Below are 18736 nucleotides of genomic sequence, written 5' to 3' on the forward strand. Positions count from 1 at the left end.
TAGAGAACCAGTTTGTTTACGAGTATAAGGGAGAGAAGAACTTGAACCATGTCTGTAAACATTCACAAAAGTCTGCCGTCAAAAGTGCTGGATAGGTGGCCTATCCACTGTACAATTATTTCATTCACAGAGAGGTGTGGGGGCAGGGAGAATGTTATGGAATATTATTTTAGGGGCAAGATAAAATGCTTTCATGTACTTTGGAAAGACACATTCTCAGCTAGCTAAACCATACTCCAGTAAAACAGAATCCACTTCTACCCAAATACGGTACAGCATCATTTCCTAGCTCTCCTATTCAGATTCAGACAAAGGAGTACTCAATTCAGCAGCAAGCCCATGACAGTATTTCAAAGCATAAGAAACTATCCACACCCCTCTGATGTAGCCTCTCCTTAACATACTGCTGATGCTGACAGGAGATCCTCACACATGCAAAGAAAAAAATCCAAAGACCCATAAACTGACCTTGACCTATGCACACACAAGAAGTGTGCATCTAGATGAAAGATCATCTACATCTTTAAGAATCTAGTTTCAGCCTAGATCTCATTCTATATTAACCACATAAACCATACAAAACATAATAGGATAGGTGCTTATACACACTATTAAATATACTTGTTCTCCCATTCAGCTTGACAGTCACTTGCTCTATTTACATAAGCATATGTTTGAACGTTTCTGATCCTGTAAGACACCAAACATTCATCTCATAAGCTACAAGAAGAATCAAGGATGCTCAGCATTCACAGGATCAGACCCTGAATCAACTGAATGCAACCATAAATTAGGTTTGACATCTGACACAGCCTCCTGGAATCATTTTACCCTCGTGTTTTTCCCGCTCTTTTCCCAGCTCAGACCATGCTCCCACTAACATGGAGACAGCTTTCAGAGTGAATAGGATCAGCCTCTGTCAAGCAATCACTGCAGTCTTTAAAAATGTCTGGTTATCTTATTGCCATCCACTCTGGGGCAGACTTGTCTGCAATGAAAATGGTGTTCCTGGTGTTGATGGATAGTTAGCAAACCCTTCAGGCTGAGTTGGATAGTTCTCCAGAGCAGAAGCAGAATGTGCCTTCAAGGAAGAGAAGAAGTTAGGAAACAGCATTGATAAAAACAAAAAACCAAACAAAAATCTAAATTAAGCAAAATTTCAGGCACAATACCAGTCCTAGTCAAGCCAAACCAGAGTATAATCTGAAGGATGCAAAGAACAGAGATAAGCAATGCACCTATATGCAGATATTAAGCTTTAGAGCAACAATTGCACTGAAATACCACAGACTGAGGAAAGCAATTAGATTAAGAGAAAACATGAAGAAAGCATTAATGGCATTTATGTTCCAGTGAAGTGAGCACCAGAGGATTTGGAAGGCATTGCTTAATCAGGAGCTCTGGCATTTCACTGACTTTGAACTTCATTGCTTGAATAGCTGTTAATTTTAGTGATTGGAACTTGTGATCAAGACAATTGATGTTTCTTCAATGCAATCTGCATACATAGATTTCTACAGAATAAATAAATTTCTGAGCTACAAAAGCAGTGTGGTCTAGACAAAGAAATTTGCTTTTTCCAATCTATTTACCCTGATACTCAAAAGATATCTGACAATACTCTGCATATCGAACAGTACTTAGACACATGGTCTATTTAAAAAAACAATGGATCACAGAATCAAGACACTCAACTGCCTCTTCTAGTATTCTGTAGAGCACAAATTCCCTACCAGAATCCTTAATCCATACAGGGACCATTTTTAACAAAAGGCAGAGCAAACATCTAAATACAAACTCTGACGATAATTTCAGTTAAGCTTTGTAGGTTGAAGACAGAAACAAGTTCTTACATGGACAAGAAATGATGAAACTACACATTACCTAAAGCCACCTCAAGCTTGTTTTACAATTGAATTTGTGGGAACTATCAAGAGAGGCACAACCACAGTATACACAAATTCATGACAATCCAACTGTGTGTAGGGAGGCAAGTAATTCACAGCAAAGTGGTTTTCCACAGAAATCAAAGTATTAGAATGTCAGACTGGAACTGAGCACAGATTTTGCAACTACATGGTCAGCTCACTAGATTTAATACAAACCTACAATAATTTCACTTGCATGTCTTTTTTCTTTTACTCCTTTCCATTTTACAAAGAGTTTTCAAAATGGGTTTAATCCCACTTGTAAGATCCAGAAGCACTGTACATTGGCCTTGAGTAAGAAGTTAATACAAATTGTTCTTTAGCGTCATCCTTGTTATCAGTTCTCAAACAGGTTAGGGGTTTTAATAATTTACTGACTTAAAATAATCCCAAGAAGTTAACGCGTAAGCACATTCTCAAATGACTACTGGAAGCAAAATAGCATTAACAAAATAGGCATATTACCTGTAGTAGTGCTGACTGTGCAGCCGCACTATGCTGCAATTCCTGTAAGGAAGATTGTGCGGCACTTTGAGGAAAGCCAGGGATACCAGGGAGAGATAAAAGACCAGGAAAAACTGCATTTCCCGGTGTCTGTAGTCCAGAAGTCAAGCTGAAAGAATGTCAAGATGCGGCTATTACTAGAAACATCTGCATCATGTTTTATCTTATGTTTCTCTCTCTATAAACTTGCATCTGTATCAGTTAAAAGTGCCTCTTTTTCTAAACCTCATACATGCCAGAATTTCCAAACAGAAGCTCAATCTCTACCCACCTACAAATTATTCATGCACACACAAACCAAGACTGCCTGGAGCACATGTAATAGGGGAACTCAGAAATTTTTGTACCTTGACTGTGCCTACAATTTGCACACAAAAAAAACTTCAGACAAAAGTTAATGCTGAGTACTTCCTTAAAACATAGGAACATCTAAGATATTGTCTGCTATTACCTGTATATGTCAATGGATGCCCACGTGGAATCCATTCTTGTAAAAGCCTAGGAGGTGCCAAGTATCCTCATCTGGGAAATAAGATCACTCAGCACCTCAATGGATTAGACTGTTGTAATGGGTACTACTGAGGACAGCCTATTTCGTAATTACGCTCTCAGTTTCTAAAGACAGCTGGAAAACTATTGGTGAACTAGCTTTAAAAATTAACTGTAATTAGTTACTGTGAGTGCAAATAATGTCTATGCTTAAAGTAAAATCAGTGTTGTGCTCAAGAGAAAAAGAAATGGTTCTGACCTCCTTCAGAAACAGAAACATACCCAGCCTGTGCAACAAGTGCAGAGTTGAAGTTTGAGCTAAAGGCCGAAGCAAACCCTGGCAGGACCGGAGCTGGAGATGGGGCTGTGGCAGCTGCCGGCAATGGTGCAACTGCTGCTACTGCAGAAGATGCCTGGAGGCCAGGGAAAGAAGGGAGAGCAGGAGTGACAGAGGGTGTGTTAGAGACAGGAAAACCAGGGAAAGATGGGTTTGATGATCCCAGAGGTCCCTGGGCAACAGAAAAAAGGGAAGGGACGGCACTGGACAAGTTAAGCGAGAAGGGTGGAGCAGAGACTGTTGCTGAGGCGGCGAGTTCTGAGAGTACAGCAGCAGTGGAACTCGCATGGGGGGCAGACACGGCTGAAGCAGTTGTAGACGGAGTAGCTAACAAAGACCCTGGGAGAGTGACGGGTGGTGTAAGTGCTGGATTACCAGTAAAAGCAAAGTTACTGGTTAGAGACGTAAAAGGAGGAAGCCCATTGAACACAGGGGCAATGGGAGCAGAGGAGCCATGTGGGGTGAGGGAAATGGAAGCCAGAGAACTGGAATTGTTTAGAGGAGCACTCAAAGAAGAGAGACCAGACAGCGCTGGATTCAGGGAACTGGGTAAACTGACTGGCACTGAAGCTGCTGAGGTGTATGCACGCCCAAGCGCTGACAGTCCTATAGTGCCATGAGAAGGGCTGGCCGAATGAGAAGGACCTTTGAAGGCCGAGAGGGTAGGACTCATGGGTTCTGTTTTGACCATAACTGGGATACCTGTGGCAGCTGGGGCTGATGAGAGCTGCTGATCAGGATTAGTAGGGCTTGTGCCATGCAAGAGGGAGGCTGATGAGCCACAGTTGACTGGCATAATCGATGGCGAAGTTGTTAAAGGTGACTGTGCAGGCAATGTTGGAGGAGTGGTACTGGAACTGGTTACAGATGGGGATGGAAGACCTGGAAAAATGGCCAGCCCAGGTGTGGAAGAACGCTGTGAAGTGGGAGTGGCTGATGGGGTGTAACATTTGTTGACGGAGGAAGTGGGAGGGTCAGAGCTTTGATTAGCAAGAGCAGATAAAGAAGCAAGCTCACTTGTCATAGCGGAAGGTAAAGCAGATGAATTAATTAATGAAGTGTCATTTGATGTCAGAAATCCCTTTAAGACAGATAAAATTGGGTTAGGCAAGCTAAGTGAACCAGGAATGGTAGTGGCAGGAGAATTAGCAATTGTAGATGGAACAGGACTAGAAATCCCTTGAGCATTGGGCGGCAAGGACATAGGGAGGCCAGCAAAAACTGATGACAATGGAGCAGGATTATTAGCAGAAGCAATCGAAGAGTTTGCAGAAAACGGGAGGCCAGCAAATGGTGCAGTAGCTGATGCGAAAGCTTCACTAGGTGCAGGTGTAGTACACGGTGTGGAAGAACCTTGCGGAGCTGGTGTAGCAGTGGGTATGGAAGCCAGCCCAGAAAAAACTGCAGGAATAGGGGTAGAGGTTGCACTGTGAACAGATGTGACAGGAACACCAGGCAATGAAAGGGATTTGATGACAGTAGGGGTTGGGGTGGATGGCTGAGATGTATGGATGGAAGAGGAGACCTGTCCTGGGAAAACAGGAAGGACAGGGGTAGACATGTTCATCCCAGAGATGAGTGGAGTTGCGGGTGCTAATGGATGGCTTATTGCCTTGACAGGTGATGGGGTAGGGACTGGAGTAGCAGCAGGTGTTGAAGGATTAGAACCATGAGGAGTAAAGAGCTGATTCGCTTGTGCAGAAAAAGCTGCAAAGAAACAAAACTGGTAAGAATACTTGAAACTGTCAGAAATACTTGAAATCAACACAAACACATTATATAGCATTTCAAAATATGATACATAGGCAATAGCTAATAAACAATGTCTGCATATAAACAATGAACAGGGGAGCCTATGAAAACACAACAAAAAGGTACTTACAAACACATCACAGAAGTTGTACAGCACGTAGGCTACCACTCCTCTTTAAAACACTTTGTGACATCTACTACCTCTTCATGGCCTCATGCAGGACAGTTAAGACACTAAAATATACTCTGTAAGAGTGTCTAAGTGACACAGGTAAACACCCTCCCTCTGGTCCCTAACATCTGGTAGTACCCAGAACAGATCTAATATTCCATGAGCATCAAATCACCTGGGCATCTCTGCATCCACTCTCACTGAAGGTCAGAATTTCCTTCAGAAACAGTTAATTCAGTGTATCATTATTTCAGAGAAGTTTAGTCAACAGCTGAAGAAAGCTGATTTCAGGTGCTGGTATTTTTCTTTCCTTCAAAATCAGGTCATTCTCTTCAGTGTTTCCTTCAGACTTAGATTCTAAGAAGGTACACTTTTAAATTCATGTATCATGCTACAATATTAAACTAACATTGGCACTTGACTTTATCAAGAAATATTTTGGTAAGTCCTTAGGTGTCTGCAATTGAGGCAAGCACCTCCCACTAGGAATATCAGCTTATATCAACCCTACAAAGTAAGTCAGAGACATCAGTCAAGCTGGAGAAAAACAGGCAGGCACACTGCAAATGGGGATATGGAGGTTAATGGAAAGAAGCTGCACTTATGAACATTGGAATGTCAAGAGCCTAGGTATGACTCTTTCTAGTTTCCTGTGGAATGTGAACATGTAAATTAATAATTCATCTCAAACAACCCTCATGCTTTATTTTACTTTTAAAACAATCTGTTCAACTGTAAGCAAATCACTGATCCAACCAGTCAAACTCATCATCCACAACTCTGTAACAGCTTAGATTTCTCTTACCCAAATTCTGTATCTGTGCACACAAACCCAAAAATGGAATCTTCAAGTTCATATGACAAACTCCTGTTTTATGTATCTTGAAAATCTAAAACTAGTAAGTTTGCAAACTACTTCCTTTTACATTTCCTTTCTAAAATCCCAGACCAATTGCTCAGCTCTGGATTCTGTTCTTTCCTCATCCTGTTTCCAAGCTGAAGACTTTCCTAAAGATCACAATTAAGATAATCACCAGAGAAATACACATGCAATTGAACCCAGAGCTGTTACTGAATTTCTCCTCCTAAGTGATGATTTTATTCCTTATGCTATATCCATTTAGCTGTCTGAACTACCTTGTACACTTAAAGGGGCACATATGAATAAAGCGATTCTTTAAAGTACCAACATTTCAGAAGAACCTTCCCTGGCTCAGAGAAGAAAAGACAAATCTTTATTTTTATTTTTTTTTGCCTATAAATATTTACAGGAGATGAACTTATCACAGTCACTTTATCTATTTTGGGTATTTGTTAATATGCCTGACTCAATAGTAGATACTCAGTTTCTATTTGTCAAATCTAACAAAGTGTTATCAAAGCCTTTAAATAAATAGTTCATAATGGGATTTATTCTGATTTGCACTAAGTGTACAAAGCATACAAAGAACCACACAAATAAGAGACAAAAATACCCAACAAACAACCCAACAACCAAAAAACACAACTCTCTCTTCCACAAAAAGAATTGGATATTAAAAGGTAAGACAAAAGTGCAGGAAGACTTAGTTGGATGGAACAGTTCAAGATACGACATTATACACATGGATTTCAGCAAACTATAAATAAAGAATTCGTCCTCTTGTATTCCTAACTTCCCACTGAAACTAATATATGAAATGAAAACATGAATGAGTTTTCAAATAATGTCCTGAGTTTTAACAACTGCAAAGACATTAATGAAGTGTTTCAGTGCACTACATTGCAAAGCTTATTTTGATTTATTTTTTTTTTACATAATTTCTCACATGCTGTATGTTGAAGAATGTAAAACTTTCATGAGGTAACACAGAAGGCTTAATTTTAATGTTTCAATGCTTTTAAGTGCCAAATGCCTGAGATTATTTTATTTCTCCACTCTCAAGGGATCCTATTCCAACAGTAATTAAATACTTAGAGGCTTATGGAAATCACACTAAACAAATAAGCTGTTTACATTTTCTGAACAAATGACAAAGATAAAATCAACATAAAAATTCCCCTGTGGATTTGCAATTTACCTTGACTTTGGGAAGATTTTGCCTGGCTAGAAAGGTCCTCATTTTCTAAACAGAGAACAACAGCTTGTTATTTAAAAGCAAATAAAACTCCAGCAGTGAATGATCCATTCACAACAATGAATTAGAAAAAAACATCATCAACATTTTTAAAGGTATGCATGCTTTACCTGATACCACCTGATTAGCAGTGTATGGCTGAGGAGCTGGTAGGCCTGGAGCTATGACATTAGCCATTGGAACTAAGCCAGCATTGTTGTAAGCACCTAAAATATCAAGTGATTGCAGTCATCAGATGGACCCATATCTAAAAAACCAGTAAGTGTCTTTTCCTTTAAAAGAACATTTTCAAGACTGTACAACATTCCTTCACCAAAAACCTAGACCAGCATCACAGGCTGGATGCTGGCTTTTGCCAATGCCTGCCTGAATGACCTGCATTGTGATGCAAATTTTAGTAAGGGCAGTTCTCTTGAACAAGACTGAAAAAGTCACATTTCAATTGCTTTCAATCCCTTTTTGCCTGAAAAACTCAAAGGGAGGAGTGCTTCAGTGTGTCTGCAGCATAATTTGTTCTTATTCTATTTCTAACTTAAAGGCTGTTGCAACTCATCCTTTGACATTAAAGCCTTGACAAACAAAAGAGCCAATCATACACCATGTCCAGCCCTCCAACGCTGGTGTCAGAAATTTCAAAGAAGAATGTTCCATCTCAAATACTTACTCTATCATTCTTCAATATTTCTTTAAATGCTAAGAAATTCAAGTGGGCTAGCAAGTTATTTTAATATAAAATACTTATTGTACTTGAACATATGTTTCATGGGGAAAAGGTATTACTTGAGCAGTACTGTAAGTGCTTCTGATTTCACACTTTCATAATAGTTCTACTTAATGGTAAGATTTCTTGCATGACAACTCTTGGCTGAAAACCAGGAAACTAACAATCACTGTGTCACCCAGGAAGGAAATGTTAAACCAAAACATGTAAGAGGCAGAAAACAAAACATCATTCTGACCATTGCTTGAAAACAATCACGTTCAATAGTTCAGGTCAGATTCTGCAATCTCATTAAACACATTTATTATACATAAATATATATATATCACTTATGAGTTCTGTGGTCTCAAGAGTTTTTTTAAAAACATGCTGCAGCCTGATAAGACCTGAAACCTCAAAAGCTGTTTCATATCCTAAAATGTAGTAATACTTATATCCAGTCACAGGCCAGATTTTGTGCCTTAGTTTGAGTAGTATTTATTTAATATTAAATTGAGCTAGTCTGCAATTTCCTGTACACTTTCCAGGGAACAAGTCAATTGTAGGACACAAATCACCACTTACTTTAGCCACTGGTAGCACCCATTTTTCCAAACTGACTATAGAGAGACTTCAAGTTGGTTAGATGACTCACTCTTCAACATGCATGCCAAAAGCTCTAATACAATTTCTTCTCAAAAACCTTAAAAATTCCCCAAAATCCTTAACATCAGTGAAAAGCAAACTTCCTAACCAGAGCACTCCTTATTTTGAGGTACTGAATTGCAAGATCAGGAAAAGCTTTCAGCTGCTGGTCAAAAAGATCAGTGTCTGACTACATAAGGACTCCAACCTTTTCTTCCAAAGAATTGGCCATTGCCTTGCTCCCTTACAAAAAAATACCTGCAATCAAAAAACTGATGCAGCAGAGGAGAGAGAGAAGAGTTTATGAAGAAAGACTCAAGCTTGTCCAAAGCACAAGTCTAAGAATAGTCAGGCTAAACACAGGAAAAGGCAATTACTATGTCCCTTCTGAGGCTGAAATCTGCATACTTAAACTTTTCTTTTAGGAAACTTTTCTCTCCATTGTGATGGAGAGAATGAAGGCAACTGAGAAGCAGACTACTGTCCTTCAGCAAGCTCCTACTTATTTCCACCCAATTCAGAGCTGCGTCTGACCACATCCTCAGTTTGGTACAACAGCAACAAGTCTTGTCAAGCCAAAGCCTAAACCTTGGCCAAACATTACAAGAAAGACACAGCCCTAGTCTTGTCTAACATGCACAATGCCTCCCATAAAAGACATATTTTGTCATCAGAACAGGATTGTGAATTTTCCTTATGTGGACATTGGAAAAGAAGTCAGCATATTCTTCTTTTTATGAACTCTGCAGTCATGACAGGAAAAAGTAGAAATCAGTACCCAGAGCACATTTAGGGAGCACAAGCCAATTTCAGATATCATCATCGTCAGAGAAATTAACACTTGACACTTACTACTTAAAAGGTAAACAAATAAAACAATATCATCAAGCTAAAACACACAGAAGCCTTACTTGGTGCAATAGTTGCATGTGGCCGACACGGTGGGATGGGGTATGGAACTGGTTTGTGAGGATTGTAGGTTGATGGGGCCTACATAACAAAAAAACAAATGGAAGAATCAATAGTGAAAGCATTACCTAATGTTTTTCAGACAAAATGTTAACATTCAGATACTACTACAGGCATCTTTTTCTTCACTGGAAAAATATTTTATATAACATTTCTTCATAATATCCATTGTGACTAAATACTTCACTCTTTATGAAAAGAATGAAACAAACTAACCATTAGTATACCCTTAGGTTTCAATATAATAATGAACACAAAAAAAACTTCGTAGTCTTCACAAGCTGCAGTCTTGAACTGACATCTCATTTTAAAGATATAGCACATTTAAAACTAGCCAAGACTTATGACACCTGTTCCTTTAAAATAATACAGCTTAGTGGGAAACATCCAATAACACAAGTGAAAATAAAACATCTGCATGTTACTTCAAAGCAATATTAGGTTCACTGAAAGTTTTTCCCACATGCTTAAAAGATTTTGAAACACAGATCAGCTGTCTTGTTAAGAAACCAGAACCCCTTAAGGCACTGTTGTAATTCAAGTTTCCAGGATGCAGGCATCTTTTAATGCTCACATGGGAAAACCTCAGTGATTGTAATAAAAAGTTGCATATATTTTATCTAAAACTTCCACTAGCTCATGATGGACTACTAAAAATGCTTTTATTTTCTACTACTGTAATTTAAATTCTGCTTTCAAATGCATATACATTGTATCCATTAAAGAATCTAGACATAAACTAGAGTTTCTTTTCAAGATAAATAAAAAAACCCTAGGTCATATATCTTTATTGTAGAAGTTTAGCCTTGTTTGAATTACTGCTCTACAGTCTTGAGACAACAGTATTTTATATCAAAGCCTCATTGAAATAACTGGTGGTTGGAATTTTTTTTCCTTAAAGTTTCATTAATTTACTCATTTGTTAGACATACTGGTTTGGATGGTCCAAGGATACGGGCTGCTATTCCCTTTCCTTCACTAGTATACTCTTCTGTGTCCTTTTTGATAGGGGTTCCCTGAAACAAAAGAAAATTAAACAATTAAGTATTAATTCAGAAGTAAATCCTGCTATTTCTGCCATATTTGATTTTTTTTTCCTAAACTACAATTGAGTTTTTGAATATTCTGAAGCTGACACTTAATCATGTTTGTTATGGAAAAGAAACTGTGTTCTAGGGCTGTAAAATGATAAGCTAGAGCATTCCAATAGCTTGGTTTATAACACTGAGCTTTTATAAAAGAGGTGCATATTAAGCAGTCCTTGTTTCCGACATAATCAGAATTCTGCATTTTGACTTGTGGGCATAACTACTAACATTTTGCAGTCCCTTAAGGGTTCACAGGAAATACTTAACATGATTGTTTAAGAACTACACTAAGATCAGCAGCAGTACTGTAAGTGACCATATTAGGTCATCTTATCAACCTACCAGTAAGGCTGATTCTGCTATATACTGCTACAGTTTAACACGTTTTCTTTGTATGAACAACGTCTTATTTATGCAGAAATCTTTACTTGAAGCAGCATAGAAAGAACAGGTAAATAAAAATAATGCAAGTTCCCTGTAAATGTGGAATGGAGTAATAAAAATAGCCAACCACTCCTCCTTCCATGTACATGAATCCTGGTTTTGGTTGTACCGTAATGAATCCTAACCCAAGGATGCTGTGAAAAGCAAAAGCAGAGGATCATGCTTACTGGGAAAATTCCATTTATGCGGCTTGGTTTGCCCTTGGGATAAGGGTTGCCTGGAATCATGCCACAGGATGATATCATAGCATGAGGAGCCTTACAACCTGTTTTTGAAGCCTGCAAAGTAATCAAGAAAGGACATTATTTCCTATCATATTCAGTGCTTTAAAGAAATAAACTACTATTTCATGACATTTAGACTGCATGAAATAACCTACATGGAACAATTCAAAACTTCGTCTCAAATCTTCTTCCCAAATAGCCCAAATAGTGTGAGGTTCTGCTAAAGTCCCCTTTGTTTTGAGTAACTGTATTTGGACTATCTCTGCTTCTACTGAATTTGGGGTTAAGCACTTGGTGTTCTCTAAAGCAAACATGGACTTTTTCTTTCAGTACTGGTTGCAGTTCTGTGCCCCTTTTTCCATATGATACTAATGCTTTACAGAAACTTCTTGTTTTAGCACATGTATGAGAGAGCTCTAATTGTCTTTTTGCAGCTACTTTTTTCAACTGGTCTTCTACCAGTAGTTCCCAGCAATCCTCATGGTAAGTCCTGAGCCCACAATGACTATATGGATGGAACAATACCGTATTTGACAGAACCAAGGATACTAGAGTATCATGGCTACCTGTTCAAGAATTCTTCTGCATCTTTTCTTCTCTGACATATTAATTCTGAACAGATCTTCAATAAGGCGGTAATTCTGAGCATCAACAATGTTGCTATAAATGAAAACATTGACAATTATTGCCACCCCCTACACTTAACAGAAATAATGGACTACTGAAAAGCAACCAACACTTATTCAGACAGCACCAACATACATTAAAAAAACGTAATTAGGTAAGATCATAATATTACTATTAAAGTAAAAATCCCAGGCTTAAATATGGACTTCATACCTGTAAGTAAAGCATGGTATTAGAATTAAGTATCAATATAGAACAATGGACAACAATGGCTAAACTTTACGGCAAAAATAACTGTTGAAAAAGTGAATTTTGCATCACAATAGTTTATTGGAAAGCTTTAATTGCTACTAGCACACAACTCCCAGGACAGCAGAAAACCAGCAGCTACTCCATTTGCCACTGTTTGTTGCTAGACTGGTAGAGAAACAAATTTTCATCTTATTTACTCTAGAATGAAAAAGAATAAACTATTGGCAATTCTCTCCATGTTCTGCAGAGCTAGTGAAACCCCTCACATACATAGTTCGAAAAAGTACCCTTCCTTTCTCCTTGCTCCTCTCCCCAAACTAACACTAGACACACCAAAGAGAACAACCAAATGTGCAAGTGCCTGATTCTACCTGCCTTTTTCAAAACCCTGACCTCAAAACCTTTATTGCTGTCAAACATTACGTGCCTCATCCAAACTACTGGAAATACAATACAGGTCCAAAAAGGGAGACTTCTCAAAGGAAGATATTAGAAGAATTGGAATCAGTGGAATTTGAACAAAGAGATGAAAACCACCTCAAAGAATGGTATTAAAATGTGAATGAATGTTGAGCTTTTTTCTCTAGTTTTGATTAGCAAATAAATAGTACATAGATTTGGGTTAGGATTTCCCTAACATGACTCCCTTATTATGCTCTTACACTGTAGAAATTCAACAGTTAAAGAAGTTACCACATTTTCCCCTCACACCATCTGAGGTATAGCAACTGAACATGTCTATGAGTTCCAATCTCATTTCAAGAAGCAAAATAGGTTAGTTTAATGCACCACTGAACTTACTTTAGGCTACCCTGTTTTGTTTTGGTCTGAAAAAGCATAGGAGCATTCATACAGCTTCTAAAATATCAACTCCCAAAACAAGATCATGTCTACATTCTCTTTCTTATTTATTTTATGGTATCTAAATAATGAATTTATATGCCCCAAAATGTTCGAGCTGGCTGTAATATATAGCTTTCATAGGCAAGGCAGACATACTTAATGCAAAAAAAAAAAACAAACCAACCCAACCCCAAACAGAACAGCACTTCATATAATAAATCCCTTAAAGCAGGAAGATTTACAATATAAATATATGTAAAAGGTAGATCCTTTAAAGCAACTGTGTTCAGCAAAATACCCCAACTTTCTGCATAAACATAAATATAGAATATCTACACAGCTTCCATAGATCTGTAAATCAAATTTTTCAACTTAAGAGAATGATTCACTTAACTCATTTTTATGTAGGTAATATTTAGAGGGCTTTTCAAATGTGAAGGGGTCAACTCCCAGAATAGTCTGGTCTCAAGCCTTTTACATTTCAGTGAGCAGAAATAAGCTTAAGGCCTTCTTAATTCTCTACAAGATTTGAAGCCACTGTAAAAACATTAGCAAAGTAGCAGTCTTCCAGCAGGCAGAAGCCCACATAGCAGCATGCTCAAGACTTAGATGAACTATGCAGTCTACTTGTCTACTTCTAATTCTTCTTTTTAAAGCCCTATCAATAATGGATTTGTGCTTTACCTTACCTGGCCACAGCACTTCCTTCTAGAAGTATCTTAAGTTTTATATACTCAAACACTAGTAAAAACAATACAAGTTAAGGAAATACAACATGAGCGATACTTACGAAGCTAAGATTTCAAGGGCAATAAGTTTATCTTTACTGAATGTGAAGCAGTTGAGAATATTAACCATTTTCGATGCCGGAACTGCCACTATTTTCTGACAAATAAGCAAGAAAGAGAAAAAGTGTATCTAAAATAAGGCAGTACAATTATTTTTAACTCAGAATGCAACTCAGTAACAGCTTCATATAATGTATTTCAGTAAACGTTTATTATTCTTCCTCTCCTTCCCATTGGTAAGAAGACTTCATATGCTAACTTCAAAACTCCAAAAAGCACTTGCCAAAAGTAAAGAAATTAGAAAGTTAACAATAGTTACAAAGGGCTACATCTATTTTGTGATACACAGGAAAGTAAAAGATACTTTAGTCAGCAAAGATTCCCTGGTTAACAGTATGAAGTTTTGTAGTTTGACACCATTGAAAAAGAAAGAGATGAAGAGGAAAATTTAAAGATAAGGGCAGACTGAGCCAGCAGCTGCAAAAGTAGACATCACAAAACTAAACTGAGATTAAGTGCGTAAATTTACTCGACAAGATTATGTCACAAGAACTTACATGCTGTAAAGCTTTTATTGCCTTAAGCTGTGGTTCAGCCCAGGAAAAGTATCTCAGTAACTCAACAACCTGCAACAGAAAGGTCTTCACTTAATCTTTTATATATGTTAAAAAATTATGCTAACAGCATCAATGCGATCTTTCCATTTTGGGGTATAGTGGCATACTGCTAAAAAACATCTGTCTGTGATGTTTGATTATCAGTGCCTACCAGCATCTAAAGTTGTTTTTATTTCTAAGTAGGCACCTAAAAATTCTATGTTACAAGAGATACATTTTCTATGGAAATATTTAAAATAGATACTTACTCCTCTCTCTATATTTGCATACATGCACAGCAATTACCAAGGTATTAGAATAATATTAATAAAAGTCTTCTGAAAAAGCTTATGAACTCTCAGTATCTTAAACTGCATCTTCACCAAACAGACACACACATCAAAAAATAAAAAAACAACAAAACAAACAAAAAAAGGAGGAAAAAAAATCTACATAGCCAAAATAAATTGGCTATTTATGACTATGTGCCAGTTTAGAAAATACATGCAAAATAATCCTAAATGCCATTATGATAAATATCTCCAATTTTCTCCACACAGCAATAATGAAAACGTAATAATTTGGTAGTGAAACAACTTGGAACTATTTTTAGCAATTTAATGCTGATATAAAAATAAGGAATTAAATCTCCTCAGTTAATAAATAAAAAAGCTAATATGATCAGCCTCAGTATGATTGGAGTCCCTGTCTTTCTATATTTCTGAATACACAAAACCAATAGCTCCCATTAAACCCATGACAGTGTTGGCTTTTACCTGTTCACTAGAAAAGTATCCATGAACATATTCAATAGCTTTTAATTTGTACTCAGTCAGTACAGCCTAGAAGACACAGAAGAAAAAAGATGCACAATTAGTCCCTCAAAAACTGTAATTATAGCACAACCATCTGCTAGACTAATCTTAATCTAAAAAAAGCCTGGCCATACAAAGTGACATTTGCATCCATTACACTGCAATAATACTAAGTAACAGTATCTTTTTTTATTTATTTCATTTTGGCTTTTTTTTGTTTAAAACTGTACCGAGGGAACATCATCCTTGCTCTTCCTCAAAGGTTTACATCAACTTTACATTAAACAAGATAACACAGATGATTATTTCTACAGTATCTCTTTACGCTCCCTGAAAAATAATTAGCAAAGCATACTACTTCCATGAATTTATGAAGAGACTGGATATCAAGAATTAAGCATACAACAAAGCTTGCTCCAGAGGTTGATGTTGTCTTATCATTACCTTTCCACAGTTCAAACTTTAGTACAAAATCATACAAAACAAACGAAGTGGCGCAGTTTAATGCAGTACTGGCCACCACTTTTGACTTAGTGGCCAGTTTTGTTGATAATCATGTGGGCTCTCCAATAGCCAGGGCTTCCTCCCTCTTCTCATACCCAGCTCACTAATACAGGTACAAGACAGCTGGATTCTGCCCCAGACTACTGGTGCAAACACCCTTCTTCCTCAGTTTCCCAGACCCCCATCTGTTGATAGCTCTCATGCTTATTCTGAAATCATCTCCAGCTTCACCCACACACCCATTTTTATCTTCTTCCCAATAGCTCTAAAACCTACCCTTAATCCTTCTTTTGATGTTCCCGTCCCTCCAGGCTGACAGACATGAAGTTCACCACCACTGCAACCTGACTCCGTGCACAGGTGCACAGAAACTCACTTGCATCCTACTGGAGACAACCCCCTTGCTTTCTGTACCTCATTAACAGACCAACACTAACAGACACACTGAACTTCTCACTTCATACTAATTTTTCCTTCTCTCCCTTCCTTCTCTTCACATATTTTGGGGGAAAAAAAAGCCTGGTATGTCATACAGCAACTTCTTTACCAAAACAAATGTCACTCTTCCACCTTAAATCAAGAACTGAATGATTTTATAATAAGAACAACAAACAGAAAGCACTGCTATGTATATTTATGGATAAACAAACAAAAAGCCCCCCAAAAAACAACAAAACCACTGATTCTGTTTATAATAATAACAACTATATATATGGGGAAAGATGGAACTAAACTACATATTAAGACATTTAAATAATTGTTCCTGCTAATTGCAGGACTGGAATACACCAACAGAACTGACTTGTGAATCACATAATAAAGAAGGTTATACCACAGAGCTAGAAATGAAGACCTAGCAACAAAGACACAAAATAAGCAGTTGGAAAATGAGCACTGCAACAGCACATCTGTTACTAACGCAGCACAGCACTGGTGCTTACAGCAACAGCAAGTTAGCCTTACAGGAATACAGGCAGATAGCATACAGGAAACATAACTGCCTAAAATCACACATCAAAATCTTTTTGTTTGATGTCTTTAGTAACCACAGAGCATATTCTGAAGGGCTGCACTGCAGCAGTAATATCTGAAACACTACTCCCTCCCACCACCAATTCTAAGTACTCATGCACAGGTTGTTTCTTGATTTTTCCCTGCAGATTTTCCACTAAAATTCTTAGTCACTGTGAGGGTGGCGAGGCACTGGAATATGTTGCCCAAAGAAGCTATGGCTGCCCCATCCCTGGAAGTGGTTTTGTTCAAAGCCTTGTTCAGGTTGGACACAGCCTTGAGCAACTTGGTCTAGTGGAAGGCGTCCTTGCCCATGGCAGTGTGGGTGAAACTAGGTGATCTTTAAGGTCCCTTCCAACCCAAACCATTCTCTGGTTCTATGGAAGTCCACAGCATGAAATCTCTTAGGCAGTCACATTTTTAGCTGATTACACAGCATAGAAAATACCCATTTTATAAAGGAGAATTTATGATCAAGACCTTACGCAAAAATGCTAGTAAGTGCAGTTGTGATAACAAACTCATCCCTGCGGCTTTTCAGAACAGTGGTTTATACTTCAGCATGCTCCAAGTAATACTGCTACAACTGTAGCCATTCCTGCACCTCTTGCTGAAGAGAAGCTGAACTGAAACCCAACTTTGTTACATCCAAGACCAAATAAAGGAAACATCCTCTCCCAGACAACCCATCATAACAAAACCCACCTGTTACAAAAATGCTAAGTATTCCTTTTCTGCCATAAGGCAATCTTCTCCAAAACAAGCCCTTCATTTTCACACCAAGATAGCTCTATCAGGGCATATAACTGTTCTACTGTGACACCTGGACCACCTCTGTACTACAGCAAAACATGTCATTTCCGGTTTGTACTTCCCATGCAAGACAGGAACCATTAATCTCACAGGTTCTGACTTTTTTTCTAACTCCTTTTCCACTTCCAGTGTTTGAGGTACTGCCCCAACCAATAACCTCTAGTTTTCCTGTTAAAAGCAAGCCTCTCTGCAGAAATGAGAGACGTGCCAGACACCAGGAATCCCAGGTTTGTAACTCTGCTCCCCACAATTAGCCAGTATTTTGCCCAGTGAGTCTTTAACAGATGTACAAGCACAGTTCAGAGCACGCAGCAAAATCTGGGATTTTGTATCCTGCAGGAAGGTGCGAAGGAAGGGGTGGGAGATGTGGGTCTGAACAAGAACAGCAGAGTGCAGCTTTGAAATTGGCGCTCTCATGCCTTATTTGTGTGTTTTATCTCCTGAACCATCCTAACAAAAGGTGGACAACTCACACTTGTAAGGCCCCGTCTCCAGCCAGACCAAGCAAGTGCAGCCCCTACCCCTAAATAAGATATTGGCTATTTTCACTTTTCTTTCTCATCTAGTGTGAGCATTGTGATAAACTTATTCAAGTGCTTGTTTCAAAACAGCGCTCTCCAAGCAGATGTGGTTAGCTCAGTAGCCTGGACGTTCAATCTTAGTTTTCCAAGAAAAATCAAAATATCTCAAAGAGAACATTTTCACAGCAGCTTTACACTGCTACACCTGCCACACAAAAACCAGGATACACCAGCAGCACAGGGTTACAGTTCTTCACATTGAGATGAAACTTAGTCTTTATTGAATCCTGAAGTGATTATTAAAGAACACAAACACCTGACCTGGTGTGCTTATCAAGAGGCACATCCTACCATCAAATGGTTAAACTAACACGCAAAACGAGAAGTTACCTTTCTAATTTCATCCAGCACGGTTTCAAATGACTTCTTATCCATCTTGATCAGTTCATTCAATGCAGATACTTAAACGTGGAGTTGGGGGGAGGGGAGGGGGAGAAAATACAAAAATATCCAGGCCAAAGACTTAAAGAGACCTTAGGAACACAGGAAAATAAAAATAATAAAAAAGCAGCAGGGTAGGACACGCAGCCTGAGACC

At 38.2% G+C, this 18736-nt stretch overlaps 1 protein-coding gene across 1 annotated transcript; it reads right to left on the bottom strand.

The window, feature by feature from the left end:
- Window positions 1-628: 628 nt before the first annotated feature.
- On the bottom strand, window positions 629-18574 carry PROSER1 (proline and serine rich 1). Its single transcript, XM_010021686.1, has 13 exons — window positions 18530-18574; window positions 15252-15317; window positions 14437-14505; window positions 13882-13976; window positions 11936-12029; window positions 11313-11423; window positions 10546-10629; window positions 9556-9634; window positions 7410-7505; window positions 7243-7287; window positions 3204-4965; window positions 2394-2541; window positions 629-1081 (listed from the first exon to the last, which is right to left on the bottom strand). Exons 1-13 carry the CDS (start codon window positions 18572-18574, stop codon window positions 959-961), a joined length of 2817 nt encoding a protein of 938 aa, XP_010019988.1. The 3' UTR covers window positions 629-958.
- Between the last annotated feature and the right edge of the window lie 162 nt (window positions 18575-18736).

Source organism: Nestor notabilis, unplaced genomic scaffold, assembly GCF_000696875.1.
Source record: "Nestor notabilis isolate BGI_N333 unplaced genomic scaffold, ASM69687v1 scaffold819, whole genome shotgun sequence".
NCBI classification, from domain to species: domain Eukaryota; kingdom Metazoa; phylum Chordata; class Aves; order Psittaciformes; family Psittacidae; genus Nestor; species Nestor notabilis.